The sequence below is a fragment of the Tupaia chinensis genome, unplaced genomic scaffold (assembly GCF_000334495.1).
Source record: "Tupaia chinensis unplaced genomic scaffold, TupChi_1.0 Scaffold000294_5, whole genome shotgun sequence".
Classification (NCBI taxonomy): Eukaryota; Metazoa; Chordata; class Mammalia; order Scandentia; family Tupaiidae; genus Tupaia; species Tupaia belangeri.
This window is the reverse complement of record NW_006159782.1, coordinates 1,331,994-1,342,873: the sequence shown is the minus strand read 5'-3', so window position 1 is coordinate 1,342,873 and position 10,880 is coordinate 1,331,994. Positions and strand designations below refer to the sequence as shown.

Here is a 10,880-nt window from a genome sequence, read left to right as displayed (position 1 = left end):
TTCCTGCTAGATTTTGCTGGCTACATCCCTGTACAGCCATTTAACATGTTTCTTTGCATCTTCTTGTTTTTGTTTTTGTTTTTGTTTTTCCTGTGAACTGGTTAGCTGATTGTGGCAGAATTCTCATTTGAAGGCAGCTCATTTCTGTGCAGGTCAGGCGGTCCTAGATGCCAGACTCCAGGTGCGGGCAAGGGGCAGAGCTAGAAATGAGCTACCGTCTGGCACCGTAGACCACTTGGGTGGTGTCCACTTTTTCAATGAAGTATGGCTTCACGAGTGCATGTATTTTTAGTGTACAATTCAATGAATCCTTTTTACAAAGGAACATACTATGTAATTACCACCCAAATCAGTATATAGAATGTCATTGGTGTCCCTAAAGTACCTTGTGACCCTGTTCAGTCAGTAAGTTGTTACTCTTTTTCTTCTTCTTTTTATTTAAGAATTATTTTAAGGACCAGTAGAAGGTGTCATGGTTAAGGCTCTGGACACTCCCTCGTGACTGACTGGTTCGAGTCCCAGACCTGGTGGCTTGCTTCTCTCTCTCTTTCTCTCTGTGTGTGTGTGTGTGTGTGTGTGTGTGTGTGTCTGGTCAAATTAAAATAAATGAATAAATAAAATTAAATCATTCTTTAAAAAAATTACTGGGACCAGCAGGTGGCATAGTGGTTAAGGCGCTGGACACACCTCACATGGCCAACCGTGGTTTGAGTCCTGAATTTAGCAGCTTGCTTTCTTTCTCTCTCTCTCTTTCTTTCTGCGTGTGTATGTCTCTGGTCAAATTAAAATGAATGAATAAATAAAATTTAAAAAATAATTAAAAAAACTATTTTAGGGGCCAGCAGGTGGAGTGGTGTTTCCCACATGGCTGACTGCGTTCAAGTCGTGGACCTGGGGACTTCCTTTCTCACTTTCTCTCTCTCCGGGTCCCTCTCTGGTCAAATTAAAATAAGTAAATAAATAAAGTTAAATAAAATAATTCTTTTATTTTTTTGGAGAGGTTTTCGCTATAGGGCGCGCGCGCTCGCCAGACAGACAGACAGAGAGACAGAAAGCGAGAAATCACCCCCCAGGGGGGATGGTCACACCGCAATCCCTTCTCCTCCATTCTCCTCTCGGGATCTTGGGCACACACGCACACACACACGCACCTGGCGTGAGTTTTTTTTATTTTTATTTATTTTTTTTGGGGGGGGGTAGATTCACTATAGGGCGCGTGTGCTCGCCAGACAGACAGAGACAGACAGAGAGACAGAAAGCGAGAAATCACCCCCCAGGGGGAATGGTCACGTTGCAATCCCTTCTCCTCCATTCTCCTCTCGGGATCTTGGGCACTCATGCACATGCGCCTGGCGTGAGTTTTAAGCCACCGGGTCTGGGACGCAAACTGCGGTTGACTACGTGGGAGTCCAGCAACATAGCCATTACGCTGACTGCTGGTTCCCAATAGAATAATTCTTAAAAGAAAAAAATAACTTTAAAAAACACCACACCACCTGCCAGCCTCCCCAGTCATTACTTTTTTTTGAGAGGTTTTTGCTATAGAGCACATGCGCTCGCCAGAAGGACAGAGAGATAGAAAGCGAGAAATCACCCCCTGGGGAGGATAGCCACACCGCAATCCCTTCTCCTCCATTCTCCTCTCCGGATCTTGAGCATGCATGCACACACCCTGGCATGAGTGTAAGCCACCGGGTCCGGGACTCGAACTGCGGTCAATTACATGGGAGTCCAGTGACATAGCCATTACACCAACTGCTGGTCCCAATCATTTCTCTTACTACTTAATCCTTATTCTTTTTTTTTGTTTTAAATACTATTTTCTTTATTCCGGATAGAGCGTGTACACACATGCACAAGAATGGAAGAGTAGGAGGAGATAAGCATGTTCCATGGGGTCACACCATATGGCAAATCCTAAAAAACAAAAAAAAGGAAAAGGAAAAAGATATAAGTGGTGTGTCTTCTTTGTATCTGACTTCTTTCACTCACTGTGTGAAAACCATCCACGTTGTTACATGGAGCAATGGAGTGTTCATTTTCATCCCTGAGTACTTTCCTGCTATATGATTGTACCACTGTTTATCCATTCTAAAGTTGAAGGTCATTTGAATTGTTTCTGTTAGGTCATCAGGAAAGTCGTGACTTTTTTTTAATGTTTTTCTATGCAGTAATGTCTCATGGGTGCTGGCGGATGGCATGGTGGTTATGGGCACTGGACTCCCACATGGCTGACCATGATTCAAGTCCCACACCTGGAGGCTTTGTCTCTCTCTTTTTCTCTTTCTCTTTCTCTCTCTCATGTGCATGCTTGTCCCTCTTTGGTCAAATTAAAATAAATAAATAAATAAAATAGTCGTTTTTAAGGTAATGCTTTATGACTTCCCGACGACCCAGTACTTTTAGTGCTGCCATGAACATTCACATGAGCGTCTTTCTGAAAATATATGTATGCGTTTTTTTGGGACACTCATTTAGGAGTAGAATGGCTGGATCATCTTATGTGCCTGTATTCAGCTTTGCAGATTCTGCAATTAGTATACAGAGCAGTTGTGCCCATGTACACTTCCACCAGCAGGGTTTCCGAGCTCTAGTTGTCAGCCTTTGATTTTTTTTTTTTTGAAGAGATTTTTGCTATAGAGTGTGTGCACTTGCCAGAGAGACAGAGAGAGGTGAGAAATCACCCCCCAGGGGGATGGCCACACTGCAGTTCCTCCATTCTCCTTTCACGATTTTGAGTGCACATGAACATGCATGCTGTGTGAGTTTCAAGCTGCTGGGTCCAGGACTCGAACTGTGGTCAGCCATGTGGGAGTTCATCGTCTTTACCACCACACCTCCTCCTGACTCCCGACCTTTTATTTTAATTTAAATTTTCTTGATTGTTTTTAATTTTAGTTTTTGCTTTAAGTCACATGTGTTAGCTAGAAAGAGAGAGAAATCATTTCCCCACTCCTAGGGTAACGGCCCCACCACAGTTCCTTCTTCATTCTGCTCTTGGGATTTTGGACATGCACACATGCATCTGATATGATTTTTCAAGCCACCATCTTGTTCAAGACTCAAACTGTGGAGTTAGCCATGTGAGATCCAGCCACCTTAACCTCCATTCACCTGCTAACCCTAGGCGTCTTTTATAAATGGTGGATCTCAGAATAATAAATATTTCCAGCAGATTACCATCAAACCTATTACCTTTTCCGGGGACCAGCAGTTGGCATAATGGCTATGTCGCGGGACCCCCATGTAGTCAACCGTGGTTCGTGTCCCGGCCCTTGTGGCTTAAACTCACGCTGGGCATGTGTGGGCGTGCCTAAGATCCCGAGAGGAGAATGGAGAAGGGATTGCGGTGTGGCCATACCCCCTGGGGGGTGATTTCTCACTTTCTGTCTCTGTCTTTTTGGGAGTGCACGTGCCCTATAGCAAAAAACCCTCTCCCCCCCAAAAAAACTGTTACCTTTTCTTTCAGCAGAATCATTTTAAGATTTCATAGTCAGGAGGACCTGAAGGTAGTGTTGTGGTTAAGGCACTGGACTCCCACATTGTTGACCCCACGGTTCAAGTCTCAGACCTAGCTACTTGAAACTCACACTGTGCTCATGTGCACGTGTGCCCAAAATCCCACTGTATCTGTCCATCCTCTCCAGTGATTACACATGCCCTCTGGCAAAAAAACAAAAAAAACTTACAGTCAGTTGTTTGAATTTGTTCACAGAACTATCCCTGTGATTCCTCCAAATCCTTGCCCCCAAGCTTGTTTTTTGTGTGCTCTTTACAAATTGTCCCCCTTTGTTTCCTGGGGCCTTCTCTTACGTCCCTGAAACAGCCCACCTGGCATTTGATTGCTGCTGAAGGGAATCCAGACCTAGTGTCCTTTGAACAGCATGGTCATGTGGTGGGTACCTTGGCCGTTTGTCTTTCAGCTATGGGATTAGATAGGCCCCACATCAGTCCCTAGCAGTCATTCTTCTGATGCTCCGACTTCTTTCTCATTTACCCCCTCTAATAGGATTCAGTGAGGTTATGTGCATGATCTGGGTAAAACCTAAGTCTGATTGTATCACACCTCTGCTCTGAACCCTTCAATCATGTCCCTTCTCAAGGTAAAAGTCAAAATCAGCACTACTGATGTTCGTTTTTCACAGAATTCTTTTTTCTTTCGGAGAGGTTTTTGCTACAGGGCACGTGCGCTCGCCAGAAAGACAGAGACAGAGAGACAGAAAGCGAGAAATCACCCCCCTAGGGGGATGGCCACGCCGCAATCCCTTCTCCTCCATTCTTCTCTCGGGATCTTGGGCATGTGCACACACGCGCCCAGCGTGAGTTTAAGCCACCGGGTCTGGGACTCGAACTGCGGTTGACTACATGGGAGTCCAGCAACATAGCCATTATGCTAACTGCTGGTCCCACAGAATCATTTTATTTTATTTTTTTAAGAGCTTTTTGCAGAGAGACAAACAGAGGCAGACCAGGGGGGTCGGCCACACTGCAGTTCCCTCTCCTCTGTTCTCTTGTGATGTTGGGCATGCATGCACACGTGTCTGGCCTGAGTTTTAAGCCACCGGGACTGAGACTTGAACCACAGTTGACTAGATGGGAATCTAGCAATTTAATCTTTATGCCATCTGCTGGTCCTTTTTTTTTTTTTATCGTTATTATTATTAATATTATTTTAACGACCAGAGAGAAAAGGAAAGTGAGAAAACAAGGCATCAGGTCCCATGCTCAAACCATAGTTGACTGTGTGGGAGTCTAGTGCCTGAACTACCACGCTACCTGGTGGCCCTGCCACTGACGATTAGGGCGGACCATTGTTGTGTTGGAACTGACCCGTACGTGCGGGATGTTCAGCAGCATTCCTTGCTTCTACCCACTAGATGCCGGTAGCACTCTCTCCAGCCCCACTGTGGTCAGTGTGCCCTGCAGGGCAGAATCGTCTTCATTGGGAACCACCGCTATTATTATTATTATCATTTTTAAATCTGGCCAGAGAGAGAGAAATAGAGGGAAATGGAGAAAGCAAGCCGCCAGGCCAGGGACTTGACCTGTGGCCCAGCACCTCAATCACCATGTCACCTGCTGGCCTCACCAGTGCTTTATTTGGAATTAAAGTCCCAACATTTTTTGTTCCAGACCCACCATATAGTCTCCCATTTCATTCATTGCTCCGGTATCGTCGGCCTCCATGCTGTTTATTAAACAAGCAGCCCAGGACCTACCTCAGGGCCTGTGTATGTGATGCCCGTGCCTTCTGAAATGTTCCCCCAGATATCCATATGACATTTAACCTTTCTTATTTTGAAGAATGAATTATTTATTTATTTCATTCCATTTGATGATAATATTTTTTTAATTTGACCAGAGAGAGAAAGGGAAAAGGAGAAGGACCAGCAGTTAGCATAATGGCTATGTCGCTGGACTCTCATGTAGTTGACCATGGTTCACGTCCCGGACCCAGTGGCTTAAAACTCACGCCGGGCACGTGTGCATGTGTGCCCAAGATCCCGAGAGGAGAATGGAGGAGAAGGGATTGCGGCGTGGCCATCCCCCCTGGGGGGTGATTTCTCGCTTTCTCTCTGTCTCTCTCTGTCTTTCTGGCGAGCGCACGCGCCCTATAGCAAAAACCTCTCAGAAAAAAAAAAAGATTCAAATTTTTGTTCAGTCACTTGTCATCTGTGTCAACCTGGGAATTTCCCAACCATTTCGTTTCTCAGCCTCATCTATAAAATAGGTTAGCACCCATTTTTCTTTCATAGTTGTCATAAGACAGAGGAAACACAGCAACCAGTGTTTCAAGGGCTAGAAAGTAGAACTTGTGGGGCCAGCAGATGGCATAGTGGTTACATCGCTGGACTCCCACATGGCCAACCATTGTTCAAGTCCCGGACCCGGTATCTTGAAAAATCACGTTGGGAACGTGTGCATGCGTGCCAGGAGGAGAAAGGAGAAGGGATTGCGGCATGGCTATCCCCCCCAGGGGATGATTTCTCACTTACCTTCTCACTGTCTCTGTCTCTCTCCAGTGAGCACACGCACCCTATGGCAAAGACCTCTTTAAAAAAGAAGAAAGTAGAACTCATTTCAGCTGTTTAGTCTGTGTCCCTAACCATTGTAGTCCACACAGATGTGGCTGTTTATTACCACTTGAGAATTTAACATCACAGGAAGTTAAGGGGGCATAATGATTTAATTTTTTAACGATTTATTTTATTTAATTTTTATTTATTCATTCATTTATTTTAATTTCACCAGAGAGAGAGGGAAAGTGAGAAAGCAAGCTACCATGTCCAGGACTTGAACAAGCCATATGGGAGTGTCCAGCACCTTAACTACCACGCCACCTGCTGGTCTCCAATTTAATGTTTTACTTAATGTTCTGGAGGGGAAAATATCTGAAAATTCTGACTTTTTTTTTTTTTTTTTTTGAGAGATATTTGCTATAGGGCGCGTGCACTTGCCGGAAAGACAGTGAGAGAGAGACAGAAAGCGAGTTACCACCCCCAGGGGGACAACCACGCCACAGTCCCTTCTCCATTCTCCTCTTGGGATCTTGGGCATGCACACACACACACGCCTGGCATGAGTTTTAAGTTACCGGGTCCGGGACGCGAACCGTAGTCGACTACATGGGAGTCCAGCGACATAGCCATTACGCCATTTGCTGGTCCCAAAATTCTGACTTTTTTGAAGGTCTGGTTCCTTTTGAGTATCTGCTCCTACAGAGAAGAGTATTCCGCGTCGAGCTGGTGCTGTCATGGTTTCCCCTCCTAAGTAGCAGTGGCTTGTGCAGCCTTGAGAGTCGAGCAGGTATCTGGGTGTGTGACATGGGTCACCCCTGTCCACTGGGCTGCTTCAGGACCACCTTTCTCTGTATATTTCAGAATCTTCCCTGGAAAAGGAGAGGGAGACTCCCAGCCCCATTGACCCCAACTGTGTGGAGGTGGATGTGAACTTCAACCCTGACCCTGCCGACCTGGTCCTCTCCAGTGTGCCAGGCGGGGAGCTCTTCAACCCACGGAAGCACAAGTTTGCAGAGGAGGACCTGAAGCCCCAGCCCATGATCAAAAAGGCCAAGAAGGTCTTCGTGCCTGACGAGCAGAAGGTAACCTGGTATCCTTTACGAGCAGAGGTGCAGTGTTGGTTCCAGCATTGGGGCTGTGCTCCTCACATTAGATTTTATTACCTTTTTGTGATCCCCACTTAAAAAGACATGAGTTCAGTGCATAGAGCCACTTCCTGTGCAGCTTGGTAGACATAAAGGGAGCCAGGTGGCGCTGGCCCTCACGCAGCTCCCCGTGGTTTCCCTGCCCTCCCCGAGGCCGCCGGCTGTTGCTGTTCCTGCTCTGGCTTTACCCCAGGCATGAAGCCAGAGCCATAAGGCCCCAGGAACTAGTGCCGAACTAGAACTCATTTTGAAGGACAAAAGGTATCTTGTATGCAGGCCACTCTAGGCTGATAGTTCTGTGAGATCTGCTGGGAAGAGGGGATTCTGTGGCCTCTCCTATGAAGAACTCGTAAGAAGGACTTTTCACCCAAGCTTTGGAGCAGGCACACCTGGGTTCCAGCCCCACTTTGTCACCTGTGACCTAGCTGGGCTTCATCCTCATCTCTAAAGTGGGATTCACCCTACCGACCTCTGAAGGAGGTTTCTGAGCCTTTAGTAATGATGCTGCTGATCATAATGAACACTGAGCTGGGACTTAGGGCAGGCCAGGCACTTATTAGGAGCACTTGGTAATGTGATCCCGTGTAATCCAACTCTGAGGAGTTGCCGTCTTTATCCCCCACTGTAAGGATATGGAATATGAGACATTGAAACTTACCAGATCCAGGACTCGAACCATGGTTGGCCATGTGGGAGTCCAGCGCCTTTAACCACCACACCACTTGCCAGCCCTGTTAAGGAACTTTCACGGTTCCATTGCCAGTACTCTTGGAGAGCCAAGATTTCAACTTAGGGGGCAGGACCCAGGCTGCAGACCCTTAGCCACAACCAGAACACTTCAGTAAGACAAGAGTGTAGACAGATTTTATGCTGGGGCAGCACACAGCAGGCCACCAGCCTCTGGACTCTCCTTCCCTCCACCCTGGAGCTGACTTGGGTTCTCCCCCTGCCCTGAGGAACAGCGTCTGGGCACATGCAGCTCCTCCCCAGGGCACCGTCTCCAGTTCTGGCCACATCAGAGTTATGAGGGAATCTGGGTGATGGGAGGGGAGGATTAGGCTTCCTCATGGGGAAAAACGAGAGACCCACAGAGGGCACTTCCCTGCAGGATGAGAAGTACTGGACAAGACGCAAGAAGAACAATGTGGCAGCAAAGCGGTCTCGGGACGCCCGGCGCCTGAAGGAAAACCAGATCACAATCCGGGCAGCCTTCCTGGAGAAGGAGAACACAGCCCTTCGGACGGAGGTGGCCGAGCTGCGCAAGGAGGTGGGCAAGTGCAAGACCATCGTGTCCAAGTATGAGACCAAGTACGGCCCCTTGTAACCTGTGCCCTGCCCGGGCAGGGCGCTGCCTGCACCCAGACCTCTGCCTGGGGCTCCCTGAAACCCACGTGTGCGTGGAGACTTATGACTCGTCACGGGCGCATGGCGGCGCACCTACTCCGGGAGCGTCCACGTCTCAGCTTCATGATAACAGCCAGCGCGCACAGCGACTTCCCCGGGCACCAGCCTCCTCTGGTGGGGAACGCGAGAGCATCTGTGTAGACGGGTGAATCGGCCTTACTCTCTATCCTTGGGTGTCCCGGTTGAGTTGGAGTAGAGTCTAGAGTAGAGTCTCTCCTTTCACAGGGCGCTCGGGCTTCCCTGACCCTCCCTCTGTCTCTAGCCTGGGCTGCCGAGGGCTGTCTCTGCAGAATGAGTTGTATTTTTGTCTCTGTATGTCTTCTCAGGTAGCAGGGCGCATTTCCACTTGAGGGGGTGTCTGTCACACACCTCACTCTCCTCAGAGAGGCTTCAAGAGAAATACAGGCTGCCGTCTTCCCAGGAGGTAGAAGACACACGAGCTCCTCTGGCAGCATCTGCGTGGGTGGCCGGCCAGGGAGTGGGTCTGCACAGACGGATAGGCTGTGGGCCGGGGCCTAGAGCAGAAGTGTGCCCGGCCACTCAGCTCCCGCACCCTTCTCTCTTGTGGCTCTAAGGCCCGAGGTCTGGAAGCCAAGGAGCAGGCCCTGACGATCGGCTCTTTGTGGAGGAGAGACTCCCAGGCGGCTGGCCTGAGCCCCGATCAGCAGTGCAGAGGGAGGCCTTCCATCTTCCCAGCCACCCATGGAGGCCACTAGCCTGGGCCCCTGGGCCTGCTGTTTCTTTCACCTAGTAACCAATCTCAGACCTGCATTTAAAAGGAAACCCCCTCACCTGGGAAGCTTTTCCTTCCTGGACCCTGGGACTCAGCTTCCACACAGTGTTCAGCCACTGGCCTCCACGGCCCCTCCTGCTAGGCACAAGGGCTGGGCGTGTTCCCCGAGAAGAGCAGTTGTTCTTGCTCTGCTGGCTGGTGTGGTTCCGGCCGGAATCCACCCCCTTGAAGGCAGAAAGGGCTTCCCAGTTCTTGCTCCAGGACCTGTCCTATGAGAGTTTCTCGGAGGGCAGGGCACCTGTCGGGTTGCTGAGGTTACAGCTCAGCTCTTAGGGTATGGCAGGCCCTTGGGACATTTACACAGGCCTGACCTTCAGTCCTGGACCCAGGAGATGGTGGCCAGCCTGGCCATAGGGTCCTTGCAGCTAAGGCTTCCTCAGCCTTGCAGCTGCCCCCTTTCTCTGCTGTCTGGCTGGACTTGTTCTTTTCTCTGCCGGGAGATGGGCTGAGGAAATTCTGGAACCCCTCACCCAGTTGGAGCACTCAAGACGGGTGTGCTTATTTGCTCAGGGTGGGTGTCTATGTGAAGAAGAGATTGAGGGGCAGGTGTGCTTGGGTGCACTAACACTGAATTTATTTAAAGTGGGGGCTTTGAGTCACAGGCCCCAACCTCGAAAGGCTTTGCGTAGCAGACATTAAGACCAGGGGAAACCATCACTGGCTGTGGACTGCACCGGGGGATGCCACGGCCTTCTGGGGACCTGCACACCCACCTCTCCAGGGGCCTTGACAAGGGTCCCCAAGGCCGAGGGAGGCCCTCCTCCCCAGGCCCCTGACTTTTACTCTGGTTCTATAAAACCGTGTACACACTTCCACTGTTGTCGCCTCACAGGGCAGCATCCAGCATGTCAGTGTCCTGCCCTGGGCAGCTCGCCCGCCCGCGCACTCTCCTCTGGTCTCCTCCTCACCAGGAGGGCAGTTCTCATTTTGTTACTGGTGGAAGAGCCTTGAGCTTAAAAGCTCTTCATTTACTTTGGCCAGCAAGTGTATGGTTTGTGTTTTCTTAGTTTGGTTATTTTAAGAGATGGACAATTCATCGCTGGCTGGCATCCATGTTCTGGCCCCAGTGGGTGGGCTGGTGGCTCAGTGTCGCCCCTCTTTGTCCCACCTTCTCCTGTGTGGTGCCCTCCTGTCCTTCCTCTCAGGCAGTGGGCTCTGGTTCCTTCCCAAAGTACTTACTAGATGGAGGATGACTGCCAGACTCTTTAGAAGAGCCCTCTTTGAGTCAGAAACCTGGCAAGGACAGGCAGGAAGATGTCCACAGTGGTTGACATTTGGGGAAAGAGAAGCAGTCAGGGAGATTTGTCCCCACCCCTGGCCTAGGAGCGAGTTCCTTGAGGGAGTGGGTTGGTGCCTGCTCAGTGCTGTTACGAGGTGGGCGTCCCTGACCCGTTCCGGGGCCCTCTCCATCCAGGGGCCAGTCCCTGGGCAGGCTCCTGTGCTCAGATCTTTGACATCTTCCCAGATGTACCAGAGGCTGCAGAAGACACTTTAAACTTTGCTTCCCGTGGGGTGCCC

General features: G+C 49.5%; 1 protein-coding gene across 1 annotated transcript in view; it reads left to right on the top strand.

The window, feature by feature from the left end:
- Positions 1 to 10,151, top strand: part of TEF (TEF transcription factor, PAR bZIP family member) — a 32,044-nt gene extending 21,893 nt beyond the window's left edge. Inside the window, exons 3-4 of the mRNA XM_006150735.3 lie at positions 6,882 to 7,102; positions 8,274 to 10,151. Of these exons, the coding sequence (XP_006150797.1) occupies positions 6,882 to 7,102; positions 8,274 to 8,489 (437 nt within the window). The 3' untranslated portion in view covers positions 8,490 to 10,151. The remainder of the gene's footprint in view (positions 1 to 6,881; positions 7,103 to 8,273) is intronic.
- Positions 10,152 to 10,880: the final 729 nt, after the last annotated feature.